Genomic DNA, 14,694 nt, shown 5'->3' on the forward strand with positions numbered 1-14,694 from the left:
AGCACCCGACCCCCACATTGTTCAAGGGCTGTGTGTGTGTCTGTGTGCATGTGTGTGTGTGTGAGAGAGAGAGAGAGAGAGAGAGAGAAATGTGGAAGTAACTACTAAAAGAATCAGCCAAAAGAACTGAAAGCAGTTGCCTCTGAGGAGAGCAAAATGAGAAGGGGGATTCTACTGTTTACAACTAACTTTGTTGAACAATTTGACTGTAAGTTGTATACTTACATAACTGTAAAAAATGTTTTAACTGTTGAATAACAATAAAAAGGTATACACCACCAGGTTAAAAAAAAAAAGAGGTTTAAAAAAAAAATACTGCAAATTCATGCTGCCTCATTTAAACAAGGCTTTTCCCTACTCTTTCTTGCCGTTGACGTTGCCACTTCTACCAGCAGCTGTTCCTAGCATTTCTTGGTGTCATAGAGAAAACAGCAACATCTGTGGCTATCCACTAGACTCTTGGTGTACCTAGTCCTTGAAACTACTACTTTAGATAAAGAGAAAAAATTCTTCATCTGTAAAATGGGAACAAATAATGGTACATATTTCATAGGCTGTTGCAAGGATTCAAGGCGGTAACTCATGCGAAAGGCCGCATGCAGTGCCAGGCATGTGACAAGTACCCAACAGCCCTCCTTCCATCTCATCTCAGGTCCTAACTCCACCCCACCGTCTCCATCACTGAGATGACTGAGGCCATGTGACCCAGGTCCCTTCTATTCTCCCCTTCAGCCTCAACCTATTGACTCAACCTTTCGGTCTAAGCATAAAAGGAGGGGCACCTCTGCACTCCAAGCCACAGCTCCCTGGCTCATGCAGCAGCCTCTCTGCTTGAGTTCCCACAGTGCCTGGGGTAGCCAAGCAAATCACAGCAAAGCTCAGCTATGTGCCCCGCTTCACTGCACTATAGTGAAGGGTCGGCAAAATACAACGTACACAGCAAAATGCCAATCCTCCATCATCTTACAGGTACAAAAGGGGAGGTGGTCAACACTTCGAGCGGCAGAAATTCTGAGATGTTGAATGTCTTCTGGGAGATAACTCGAGAGTCAAAGACCTGGGTTTGAATCCCAGCTCTGCGATTTAGTAACTATAATCTTGGGGCACTACCTCCATAGAGGGAAGAGAATGTGTATTTTAATGTCTCTTATGCTGTTTGTCAGGAACTTGACATGTACAGTTTCCTTTTAACTGTCAAACTCTAAGTCCTAGTGTCTCATGTGTAAAATGGGGGGATAAGGACCCTAAAACCTACACCAAACTTATTGTGAGGACTAAATGAAACAAAATCTAAATTGCTTAAAACAGCCCCTGGCAAACAGCAGGTGGTTTAAAAAGGATTGTTTCCTCTCAAATTTCCCATTATCGCCATTTTAACATCACATCCTGGGCAGCAAACTTCTTGTTCCACAGCAAAATACAGAACACAGGAGTTCTTTCTCCGGGTCAGGGTTCACCATCAGCCCCAGTCGTGCCTGACCATAGAGAACATGTGGCCTCGGGGCGCTGACAAAGCCACGGCCCACACCTACACACCATTACCCAGCCAATAATTCCACTTCCCACTCGCTAATCTGGAAATCATAGCTACAATCCATTTCAAATGAAATCGCTACGGTAAATAAGAGCCAGTCTTTGTGTTGTTAGGGTCTCGATGTACTCAGATGTCCTTGACGTTGTTTTCAGTAAGAAAAAAAAAAAGTTCATCTGCAGTCAGGCTTTTTATGATGGCAGCTTGACAATAACATCGAGTGCCAAGCATTGTACTGGGTACCCTTCGTAATCTTATCCCATTTTATTTTCGCACAGTCAGATGGGTACCACTTTTATATTCCCATTTTATAAATGGGGAAAATGAATCCCAAGAAAGGTTAAGACACACAGCCAGTGAATAGCAAAGCTAACATCTGAATTCAGGTCTAGCTGACACCAGTCAATGCCGAGATGCTTTGGTTTTGCTGGGTTAGTTTTTCTTCAACACTTTTGTGACAGGAACAGGTCTGGGTTACCAGCGCTGCCCAGCAAAGGCCAGGCAGCAGGCATTACAGGTCAGCAGGCTGGCCCAGGGCCCGAGGTGGCAGCAGGCTGAGAAGGCAGCACTCACCTTCCGGGCCATGTTTGTGAAGTGGGCCCCACAGGCCTTGCAGCTTGGTTCCGAGCCTGTTGGGGAAGGGAAGGAGCTGTACCCGGGGTTGGAATAGGCCTGCGTCCTGGCTCCCTGGGGTGCTGGGGCCTCCTCAGGCTGTCCATCCAAGCAGAACCAGTTGCAGCAGGTTGCCCACATGATAAAATCTGGTGCAGGGAGGAAAGGGGAAAAGGTCAGAGTTCAGACACATCTCAGTTCGCCACCATTCCTGAGGGCACAGTGAGCAGGGATACTCAATCCACAGCGGCTGCCAGAGAGGTGCAGATGGGTTTTTAGGGGCCACAGGCTTCTTGCCACCTCCTCCACCACCGCAGTTGCCTCTGCACGTAAGAGGTAAGTATAGGCCCCTGATCTGCCAGGACAGCACGGCTGCCAAGTTGGCACACTGCCTTTGAAAGGCTGCTGCCGATCCCTGTTTGGGTTTAATCTGAGCTCTGACTTCAAATAAAATCTCTTGCCGTAGCAATTACAAGTAGACTGACACCCACTTTACGCAGGAACATGACCTCGTTCCTACAGCTCAGACAGACAGAACTTTGTCATGTGCACACATACACGTGTCTAAGTCCGTGCTCACACGGATCGTGTGAGGAGGTATCATTATTTCCTTTCTGTAGATGAGGCAAACCCAGGCTCAAAGACGTCAAAGTCATACACAGCTAATATATAAAGAACCGAGACTCTGAAAACCCAGGTCTCTGTCTCTGCACCCGCTGTTCTTCTCCCTGTGCCGCAGCTGCCTCTCCCGTTTGCCCTCCCACCAGGCAGCAGAACTAACTACGCGTACGTTTGTACCTGCAACTCTAAATAAACGTCCATCACAGCACCTGTAACAGTTTGTTACACAGATACGCTCTCTCTGTTTCCTACCAGTCAGCCGCCGATCCCTTGAGGGCAGGGACTACTTACTCAGGTCTGCACTGTACCCTGTCCAGCGTCATTCACGTAGCAGATGCTCAGCAAGTATTTGTTTCCTTGCTGAACCCGTGTTCTGCGAGTTTATTAGCAAGTTTGGGATTATTATGTCCATTTTACATACCAAATACAGGCACTAGGGGCAAGGGGATTGATGATTTTTTAAGGTCCCTGAAATGTCAGAATAACCTAAAGATTGCAAGACAGTCCACTACAATGCCAAGCATTCCTGTAAAAAGTTAGAGTGTGCTTTTCTCAGTAGACCAAGGCACTCAATATAGACATTTTAAGCCTGAACCCCATTTACAGAGATAATAAATGGAACATTTAGTGTTATTACTCAATAATCAGTTCACACAAAAGAATGGTACTTTCTGCTCTGCCTCCTGACTCATTCAAAGTGTCTTTGTTAGATCATAGTTCAAAGATGTGATAAGCTGAAAGGAACTAAGAACCCAGCGGATTCAACCTTGGTCATTTTACAGAGGAAAGTAAAGAGGCCCAGCAGAGGGAGGCACTTCCTGGTCAGACAGCTATACCTTAGGCCTCTGACAACTCTCAGGCCTTTTCAGCTTCCCAACATGCCACCAATACACCTGTGATATAATTCATTCACTCTTGGAGGTGGGTCCAATGAACATCTGTCTCCCCCACCTGCCTGTGACCCCATGAGAACAGGGACAATGACATCATACAGTGCCAGCAGATAGGTGGCTCCACAAGGATCACTGAATGAATGAATCACACACAATATTTAAATCTTAACTAAGCACGCGTTCGTTCCATTTCCTACACATCAAAAACATTTCTCGCTGACTCACTATTACTTGTCTGAAGACTCTAAATTCCCAGAAGACAGAGACCTAATCTGCCTTACTTGCAACTAGTAGGTCACATGGAACAATGAAGAGCAGTTCATTAAGTGAGTTCTTTGTTGGCAAGAGACTGGGGACAACAGTGAAGTATTAGGTTGGTGCAAAAATAATTGCGGTTTAAAAGGTTAAAAATAAAGGGGAAAAACCGCAATGACTTTTGCACCAATCTAATAGTAGCCCTCTGGAGGAGGGATTCTGTAATTCTTTAAATCACCTGTTGCTAGAAACATCTGAGATGGTGTGTAATAATACAAGGAAGCCAGGATCTGGAATCAGAAGACCTGGTCCCAAGCCTTGTTTTACTACTTTATGGGCTGTGTTACCTACTTCTAACAAGTCATAAACTTTTGGCATTTTATTTCTCTCATCTGGACGTTCCCCAGGCTGTGAAGCACTAAATAAACATTAGTTGTCGCTACCTACATTGTAACAATACTTTAACTACAATTTCTCTGGGAAGGTAGAGGCAAAAAGTAAACATAGGAGTTGTCTCTTGGGCTGGCCCAGTGGCTCAGGTGGTTGGCATGCCCTGCTCCTAACGGGGAGGTCGCTGGTTCGATTCCCACATGGTCCAGTGAGCTGCGCCCTCTATGGCTAAGACTGTGAACAGCAGCTCTCCCTGGAGCTGGGCTGCTGTGAGCTGCTGTGTGCTGCCATGGGCTGGGGGTAGGGGGAGAGAAAACAGCCTTGACGAATCCCAGGGTCTCTGAATTACACAACAGGATAGATAGTGGAATCATTAACTGTGATAAAGCCCCCGGGAGAAGGCATGTGTCTCTGTGTGAAAGAGGTGGGCAGGTTAAGACGATGAGTGTTGTGCTAGGGGGACGAGCTGGTGCATACACTGCACACAGGGAGATGGTCTCAGCTGAAGATGAAGGTTTGGGAATCCTCAGCCTACAAGTATGTAAAGTCAGAGTAGGGCAGAAGACTGATGGACAGTCTGGGTTTAGAAGAGAGATGGGTCTGTGAGAACCGTTGGGAACCCCTGATCGAAAGGGCAAACAGGAAATCCGACCAGCAGAACAGAGGACAAAATGCTCAGGGTGGGAAAACTGGAAGAGTGGTTTTGAGTTTCAAGAAGAAATGACCAACACTGTCAAGACCTGTAGAGTATAAGACAATAACAATGCAAAATACCCAATGGACCTAGTTTTAAGAAAACGTAGGTGTGCTCTCTGCCTGAGCAGTTTAGGAAGAGTGAAGCTCACTGATAACCATTGGTTGGAAAGTGAATGAGAAGTGAGGATTTGCCAGACTCTAAAGATAAATTGCTCTTTCAAGAAACTTTGGACTGTGAAGAGAAGAGAGAAGGCGGTAGTGGAAGAGGACCCAGGTCACTAAGGTAAGAGAAATGCAGACGTATTCACAGACCGCAGAGGAAATGCCCAAAGACTAGGAGGTTTTATAATAGAAGAAGGGAAGCTGGAAATAAATGATGGGAGTAAGGGCCAGGAGTAGAAAGAAAAGAGGCCAAGTGATCCGATTCCGGTAGACTACTCCTGGGCAAGAGGAAGGTCACCTCTTTCATCATAGAATGGAACAGAGATGTAACCAGAGTGAAATAAAAAGGAAAGGCAGGGGTAGGGCGGGGGAGCATTTAACCACATAAAGAAAACAAACTTTATTCCACACCAGGAATCTACATGTTGCAATTTTTTCCTAAGAGATAAGGACTTTGCCACATAACAGGTAGAACCACTTGGTAAGGCACAATCAGTAGGAAAAAACTGCAAAGCTGGCCAGCTGTATATTGTGTGCTTCACTCGTGTGCTTTACAAGCACTTAGGAAGCACCAGCTATGTGCTGGGCACTGGGGACACCAAAAGTGATTTTGACAAGGTCCTTGTTCCCAGGGGACTTTGGGCCCAGGAAGGCACTATAGCTCAACGAGGCCATCCTGCTACAAGAGCTCAGGAAGCCCTTCCTTAGCTGGGAGTCAGGAGAATCTATCATCCACAGCACTATTTTCATTCCCTCGACTTTGGTTCTAATCTTAACTGCTTCTTCTGAACAGCTCTGAAAGAAAAGGCATTGGCCTGTTCAAGGACGTGGCTACTCTTAAGGAGGCCTGGGCTCTGTGAGAAGACTTGAAACTTGCCAGTTATTCCACAGGCCCCGTGTTTAGGTGGAGAACAGTCTTACCCTGGAGCTTTGTATATGTGGAGAAGGCGTTATTAGGGAAAGGGCTAGGTGGAAAGAATCTCCAGTATAAAATACCGTAGACCTACTCACTCAGACAGAACAGGTTCACCAAAGTCAAAAGACCAGGCTTTTACTCTTTTTGACATATATTTAAATACCAAAAAGACACACTTCCTAATGTGTGTGTCAGTTCAAAGTACTCTCTTGCCCAACTGGAAAGCCCTACTCCTAAATAACTATATTCAGGGCTGTTTCAGGGAATGAAAGGAAAGCGTTTATAATTTTAACACTGTCATACAAACTAAATGCTTTCCTCTTGGGAATATATTTTTTCATCCCTCAGGCCTAAGCAGATACACACACACAGCATCTGATTATGTTACTGAAGGACTAAAACCAAGGAACCGATTGGGGCGGGGGGTATAAAGAATTCTCGCTATGTTGACAACTTTGAAAAACATCCCTCTCTGATCGGCAAACCTCCTTCTGATCTTGAAAGAAAATTATCAAATCTTCACCGAGGGCTTGAAAATTCTTTCCCTAATTCCCATACCCTCTTCAGAAAAGATGGGCTTGGCGACTTAATCCTCAAATACAGTCTCTGACGGCGCTCCTCTGAGTTTGTGTGAAACCTGCCAGACTTTGCTTAAAGGGAAGAAGGACGGGAGATGGAGGGCTGGGGTGAACAAGAGAATTTACTGTTTCCTGTGGGTAACCCAGTGGTCTGAGGCCAGAAAGGCTAGCTAGCACATGGGCTTTTGTCAGCTTGATAAGTATGCTGGTGTTTCTCGGGAGACTGAGCCCTGCTGAACAGGAAAATTACAGTGTTACCCACAGGGTAAGATAAATGACCTACCCCAGGTAGGCTGCGCACAGTCAGAGTTAGAGACCAGAGAGAAAGTAACGCGACTTCTCCCTACAATCACTTCCCTTGTTCACCTGCCCAAGTCAAATCACTTTAAGTGGATCGATAGTTGTCATGGGCTTTCCTATGGAGTAGAAGGGTCCGAATGTCAGTGCCCCGAAAAAATGAGTACTAGTGTGCAGTGCGACTCCAAAACCACCTTGTTAACCACCAAAATCTAAGCAGTCAAGTCAAGTCCCCAAGGCTCTCACCCAACCGACTGTGACGTTAATGAACTGGTCTGTGTGCCCAGGCAGTGGCACACACATGCAGAGAGAGCAAGTGGAATTAACATACTTCAGGTGAACCCATGGTTAAGACTTTCGAAAAATCTTTTTAAGATACCTAATTAAAATGCCCCCAATCCTCGAAGAAGTACCTTTATGATACAGCAAATCAGAAAACGGCTAGATGGCGAGCCTTACAGAATCATCTCGTTTATTGAGAGTGGTTTGCCTACTGTCACTACTGTATCCCTGAAATTATTAAAAGCATCTATGCTGTAAGTGCATAAAGAAAAGTATCTCACATTGTGGATCATTAATACAGAATGTGCTTTGCTTCATCTTGTATATTATCCTTAAAAAGCAATTAAAGTACAATTGCAATGGCTTTGAAAGGAAATGCTATGGAAAGCCTATCAATAGGCTTAGCTATGCCTCTTTGAAATAATTGATAAGTAATTACGTATTTTAAGAAGTAAAGAAGAAAGCAGCCATTCACTGGAACAAGAATGCTTCTTATCTGCCAGGCACTGAGCTAGGTACTGTGTCGTGTTATCTCATGCGATCCTCACAATTCTGGAAAAGCAGATCAGTTCCTCCCATCTTCAGGTAGGAAAACCAAGGTTCAGAGAAGTTACTTAACTTGCTAAAGGTCATAGGTAGAGGGTAGTAAAGCCAGGATTTGAACCTAAGTGGCTCAGATCCTGACGCCTATGCTCCACAGGCCATAAGATAAAAGTGTTCCCCATCACACACACACACACACACACACACACACACACACACACACACACACACACTTTGGCCTACCCTGCAGCCGATTCCCCTCTGGGCTTTTGCTTCCCATCTCTACTGGAGCCTTGCCATCAGCACACAGGAATGCTACAAGATTTCTCACCTTAAACCTCTTCCTGTCATAAGGGAAATACAACTTACAACCACAAAGTATTACCACCACCCACTGGAATGGCTACAACGGAAAAGACAGATACCACCAAGTGCTGCCAGGAATGTAGAGAAACTGGAACTCTAACGACTGCTGGCAGAAGTGGAAACTGGTACAGCCACTTTGGAAACACAAACACACAAATACACACACCATGGCTTTGAAATTCCACTTCCAGGTATATACCCAGCAGAAATACATTCACCAAAAAAAGTATACAAGAATATTCAGAGCAGTACTACTGTAATAGCCCCAAGCTGGAAAGAATCCAAATATCCAGTAACAGGAAAATGGAGACATGTATTATGGTATGTTCACACAGCAGTGACCATGAACGAACTAGTTATATGCAATAGTACAGATGAAAGAAGATAGGCACAAATGGACTATATATTAAATTATTCCATTTATGTTAAATTTAAACACACGCAAACTGATCTATGGTGTTAGAATTAAGGTTAATGGTTATCCCTGGGGGTTGGGGTGTAAATGGAAGAGGCACAGGGGAGCTTCCAGTAATGTTCTGTTTCTTGAGAGCTGATTACACAGATAATGTTTAGTTTGTGAAAATTCATCAAAGTATCTGCTCAAAATTTGTGTCCTTCCCTAGTTATAGTTCAATTAAAAGTTTTATGAGTTTTAAAAAGCATGTAGAAGAATATTTGTAATTTGTAAAAATCAATAACCAAAAATAAACCATTCTGACCCCACGTCCCCCACTCCTCAGTAAGGGCCTTTTCTGTTCTCCTCGACATCAAAATTTCTCCAAATACTTGACTCCACTTCCTCAACTTCTAATTCACTCTTCAGGTTTCTCCAGTCTCGCTCGACCAAGTGGCCCAGGTCCAAGTGTCTTCATCTGACTCAACCTCCCCGCACAGTGACGCTTCTCCCTCCTCCTTGGACCACTCTCCCCTCTAATCATCTCCGCTTCCAGAACTCAACACTTGGTTTTCCTCCCACCTCAAAGCTTCTTTGCTGGTTCCCGCCCCCCCCCGCCCCCCCCCCCTTTCTTACAGGCCCTTGGGAGTGCCTAGCTGTCTTTGGCGCCCTCTCCGTCCCACTCTCTGTCTGGAGGAGACCCCAGTCAGTGACTTGCGATATGACTCTTAGGCTGAAGAGTCATAAATTCCCATCTCCACCTCCCCGACAGTGGTCTCCATCACCGTCTCGCATCTATTACTCAGGTTTCCCTCTCCGGGCCCTTTGATTTGCTGTTTGTTCCTTCTGCCTGTACCCTTCTCTCCAGAACATCATATGCTTAGTTCCTTGTCATTCATCCCTCAGCTTAAAGGTCACTTTCTAATCTCATGCGTAACACTTAGCACTAGCTACTATTATTTGCTTATTTGTCAACTGTCTCACCTAACTGCAATAAAAACTCCATGAGGGCAAGGACTTTGTGTTCTACTGTATTTCCAGAGTTAGAACGGTTTCTCACACCAAAGAATGGCCTCACTAGCTTGCCAGCTCCAGTCCTTCCCCCTCTCCAGTTCTTTCGCCACAAGGCCTCACCACTTCCCTCCTCCCCATGAAAGCTCTTCAATGGATCCCACTGCATTTTAGAATTAAAATTCCAAGTCCTCACATGAGTAAAAGACCTTGTATGTGCCGTCACTCCCTGCCTACTTCTCCAGTGCATGTCCTGCTACTTTCTGCACCACTCACTGAGCTTCAAGCCATGGGATCCTTTCAGTTTTTCAAGCACAACAAGCTCCTTCCTGCCTCAGGGCCTCCGCACTTGGTCCCCCTGCTGCTGCTGCTGCTCCTTCTCATCCTTACGTCTCAAACATGACCATTTAGAGGAGTCCCCTGCAGTCACGTACACTCTCACCGCCCTTTTTGTTTCCTTCATGAGGACTATCGTCCTCTGTAAGTGTATTTATTTGTTTGTTTATAGCAGGAACCTCATCTGTCTCCACTTCTTTATCCACATCACCCATCTAGCCCAGCGCCACTTCCGAGTGGGCACCCAAATAATTTGTGGAATGAACAAACTGAGGCCAAAGGAACATTTAGTATTTTATCAATACAGCTGATGAGGTAAGTACTAGTTATCTCTCCTTAGGGCGCAGAGCATTGTATCAATATTTATAGTGACAGAAACTGACCAGGAAAAAGTCCTTTATCAAAAACAAAGGGTAGCTAACCTTGCACATGTTACGTAAGCTTTTTGAATCTGTTTCCTCACCCGTGTAAGAGAAAATACCTCCCCTGTTGGAAGGTAATGTGTAAGGATGAAAAATAACCAAGTGCCTAACCTACAGCAAGAGCTTCATAAACAGCACATTAAAATAAATTATCATTAAGCTATATGTTACAATTCTAAACTGGCAACAGCCTACATATTCAATAGTGACTACTGGCCTGAAAGCCCAACATCCTGTCTCCGGCCACACAAAGCTTGAGGTTGGGTGGGGACTCTAGAACAGCTAATCACATCACCCACGTAATAAAGAATCAAATCTTTATCCTGAGAACTTACCTGAAATTTAAAATCATGTTTCAACTTGGAAGGCTGCTTACTTTAAAAAAATAATTTAGTCTGAAAAGCAACTTGAACTCCTTCAAAACTGTTTAATTTATAACAGACTCTCAGACTCACAATTGGAATTTTCCAGTAAACCTGCCTGAGGGGTCCACCTCAGAAGGGGAAGATGTAAAATGCTGGTGACAACACAATGAGCATCCAATAGGGCAACTGTTGCATGTGTAAGGGAGCAACCCAGAGTGAACCACATTACAGGCTGGTCTCGCTTGCTGGGTGTGGGACAGTGAGGTGTGTCCTTTGTGACACTGAGATTATTGCTGAGGTATTTTATTTCAGATAAAGAATTCAGAACACCTAAGTCACAGAGGAGACAAGTAGACTTTAGAACCCAAGGCCTAACTTAGATCAACAGCCCTGCTGAAGTGGTATATGGGCCGGACACAAACAAGGGATATTTCACAAGGCTGGAACACGACAGAGGAAAATATTTCTGAAGGCTCTAAAACCTAATAGACATTTTCCATCCTCCAAGGCAGGACTTTGGATGTGGGTAAACGGGGAATGCGTATTTCCCAGGTAAGAATTTTATTTGGGGCTACATTTTTTAAAAACTGTAAAAAAAAAACACAAGGTCCCAAATATGTTTTACTTTGGTTTTAGACTCAGTCAAACCTGACCTTAAATCCTGGTTCTAATACAGAGTAACAGAAGGAGCTTAAGAAGGTCGCCTCTCTGAGCCTGTGTGACAGGAATGAACTTACCTACTCAGAGTAGGTGTTCAGGATAAAGAGGGAACATACTTTACCAGTCAAGGTGCGAGGCAAGTTACGGGGCTTTCCATCGTACAGAAAGCAGGAGGCAGTACTAGCCGTTGAGTAAGCGGAAGGCCTTACCGTAAGGCATGGGACTAATGTTAAGTGTTTGCCTCTCTCTAAACCAGCTTCCAGAGCCTCAATTCATACTGACATGGCAAAGCTCCCAAAGACTCTAGGGCTAGGTCTCCGTCTCTTCTCCCCTCCAGCTCCCAAGTTATACTTTAATATAAATGATCAAATCTTTAGGTGGTAGAATCTCCTGGTTCTCTACAACCGCAGGTTGTAGAGAAGGGAAAAACGGGGTTATTCAGACTCAGGGGTCCTGAAGTCCCTTCGCAGATGATCCTAGAAGATTTTATTTTTTAAGGACAAAGAAAAACACTACAAAACACCTAACATGTGCTAAGTGAGTTGTTAACCATTTGTATCTATTGTCTCATTTAATACAATAATCCTGCAAATATCAGAATTAAAATGTTCATTTTGTAAATGAAGAGGCTGAGCCCTGAGGGTTGGGTAACAGCGCTGAAGGTAATGGTATGTAAGTCCAAGTTCTTTGATTAATGTGTAGCTACAGGAAGAGGGCATCTTCTTTCACCATCCACACTCCCTACGCTTAACACTAGTAATTCAAGAGCCTGTGCGCTGGAATAGCAAGGTTAATGGACTGACCGAGGGAGAAGACCATGGAAATCACCTAGAGTGGCCAGCAGGGAGGAAGTATTTAACACTAGTTTGTACTCCCTTCTAGAGACACCAAAAAGCGGTACCTAACCACCAAGCCATACTTTCAACACTTAAGAAACTTCTAAAAGGTGCAACGGACAGAAAACCCATCCCTGGGAATCTATTTGTACATCCAGTAGGTCCTCTGCACTTCCTCCTTACAACTGCAGGGTTCTAGTGCTATAGATAGACCCCCACTTTCTGAAGATAAAGCCCTTCACTATATTTAAGATGGGTTTCAGTTTCTATTCTTGCCTAGCTTTGTGCCTGGCTGAGGAGGGGTTTTTCACTTGTGTCCACTACAACTAATGCTCTATTACCCTCCTTTTAAAAGTTCTTCACTGGTAACCATTAAATAAAAATGAAACAAATCCTTAGAGCTGAGAGCCACACTCTCCTTGCTCTTAGTTCCAGCTACCCTACTATTCTTTCTGCCCCTCAAGTGCCCAGCTTATTTAGGCTTTAGAAACTTCCCTCAAGCTATTTTCTCAGCCTGCACCTCTAGTCTCAGCCTAACTCGCACACGCAGCATTTATTTCCTCAGGGAAACCTTCTCTGACCCTATCTGTACTCTCAGGGCATCTTGTACACCTCCCGATAACTTTAATTCGCTCATCTGCTTACCTAGCTAGCACTACTGTCTGCCAAGTCCTCTTCCAGTTGCTGGGGACTCCAAGAGGAACGAAACCAGGCAAGATCCCTGCATCGCAAGGTGATTACATTCTGAGGGGATGAGCATGCCAGCAGCACTGTATTCAATCAACTGCCTAAGAATTTGTGTACTTCTTTCTAAAGTATTTTTTCCCATGGTTAGGGCATGGAAAGTGAAAGAGGAAACAAGAGTGAGTGTTACATCTTTATTACCAGCCTTAGTGCCAGGTAAATGTGATCACTAAGTATCTGTTGAAGTATTACAAATGGTAACAACATAGAGTTAACAACTCCAGGTTTTTGAAGATTGTAACAACCTCCAAGAAAAAGAGGAGGGCTTGTGGGGGGGGGGGGGGGGTTAGCTCAGTTGTTTAGAACATGGTGCTGATAACACCAAGCTTGCAGGTTCAATCCCCGCATGGGCCACTGTGAGCTGTGCCCGCCTTAAAAAAAAAAAGGAGGGAGGCAGAAAGTCATGCTTGAAAACTTCACACCTGTGATTCCAGGGTGATCAGCAAATGAAGGGTTTTAAACTCATATCACCACATAAATAAATACCTGTAAGGCAAAGCCTAATCGTAACATGCCTACCTCACACACGTTTAAGATACTTTTTAAGTGTCTTCTAAGATTACTTGAGCAACAAGAATGGTAACAGACTGACCACCTAAAAGTAACAGAAACGTATTAAAACTGTAGTTATCACAGCATTAGGAAACCAGAAATAAAGCGCTGCAAAGAGAAGCAAGAGCATCACTTCCAAAAAAGGCCCAGGAGGCTTCAATGCCCTTCCACGGACTTTGGCTTGGGACTTTGGCTTGGAACGGGGCTGTGATGAGAACGGCAAAGAATACAAATAGGAACGAAAACCACAAATGGAGAAGTAAACTAACAGAGAAAAGAAATGCCAGAAATCAAAGAGAAAGACTTCTGCCAGTCACACCCCCCAGGTTTAAGCAGAGCTTTGCCTGTTGCTATTGACAGAGTACAGGCAAGGTGAAAAGAGAAACAGAACAGCAGAGGGTGTGGGAGCATAAAGTGTTAAAATGACAATATGAATAAGGGGAAGAAAAGGGCAGATTTCACTTTCTCCTAGTAATAAATGAGCTCTTTTCCTGAAGTGATAACTGTTGGAAACAACTGAAAAACATACATAATAATCACAAGTTATATATGTTCCTGGAAATTCCCTGGTTTCAACAAGTCTGTGACAAATATCTGCAGAGGGGCCTCAGCATCTGCTGTCAAGTTCAGGGAGAAGTAATTCTAACCAATGGAGTTGTGCCAAAATATCACCCTCGGGGGCTGGCCAATTAAATGGCTGCTTCTTAGTGTGAAGTTTAGGAGAGAAGACAGATTGAACACTGCAGCAGAGAAACCTACACATTTAATTTCAGCCCAGCATTTTGCCCCAAAGGGCGAGTCAATCAGGGAAGAAAGCAGTTCAGAGTAAAATCTCCTAACAATGCTGAAAACAGAATAAACAGACCTGCAGTTTAATTACCTCAGGACCCTCATTCCATCAAAACCAATGACAAAACTCTTCAAGAATAGAGACTCCGATCCCCCTCGTACTCTTGTGCAGGAAACAGGACTTACCAGGTAAGGTTTTCTGGACTTTCTGACTGAAGAAGCTGCTTTCACGAGATATGATCACAGTGATTGAATAATGGGTAACCGGGATAAAACAACAGTCACGAAGCCAGGGACTCCGTGAGAGCGTTTCTGGCAGTCCTACACCCTGGGAAAAGGCAGCACTTCAGGACAGGAATTCTGTCTAGGATCAAAATTACGCATTTTACCTTTCCAATGTGGACTGTACAAAAGTTACTGTCGCCAAATGTGCTGTGGTGTGG

General features: G+C 44.5%; 1 protein-coding gene across 6 annotated transcripts in view; it reads right to left on the reverse strand.

Moving 5' to 3' along the window:
- The window catches only part of RFFL (ring finger and FYVE like domain containing E3 ubiquitin protein ligase), a 62,734-nt gene that overhangs the window by 16,533 nt on the left and 31,507 nt on the right, over positions 1–14,694 (reverse strand). For 4 of the 6 annotated variants that reach the window (XM_019732607.3, XM_019732606.3, XM_019732604.3 and 1 more), the window contains exon 2: positions 2,105–2,292. The exons of 1 other annotated variant lie outside the window; for it this stretch is intronic. In XM_019732607.3, the coding sequence (XP_019588166.1) occupies positions 2,105–2,284 (180 nt within the window). In that variant the 5' untranslated portion in view covers positions 2,285–2,292. Of the gene's footprint in view, positions 1–2,104; positions 2,293–12,811; positions 12,938–14,694 lie in introns of those variants that run through there. One more of the 6 variants, XM_074320168.2, reaches the window with a different exon arrangement.

Source organism: Rhinolophus sinicus, chromosome 12 (assembly GCF_057876585.1).
Source record: "Rhinolophus sinicus isolate RSI-liver-muscle chromosome 12, RSI-T2T, whole genome shotgun sequence".
Classification (NCBI taxonomy): Eukaryota; Metazoa; Chordata; class Mammalia; order Chiroptera; family Rhinolophidae; genus Rhinolophus; species Rhinolophus sinicus.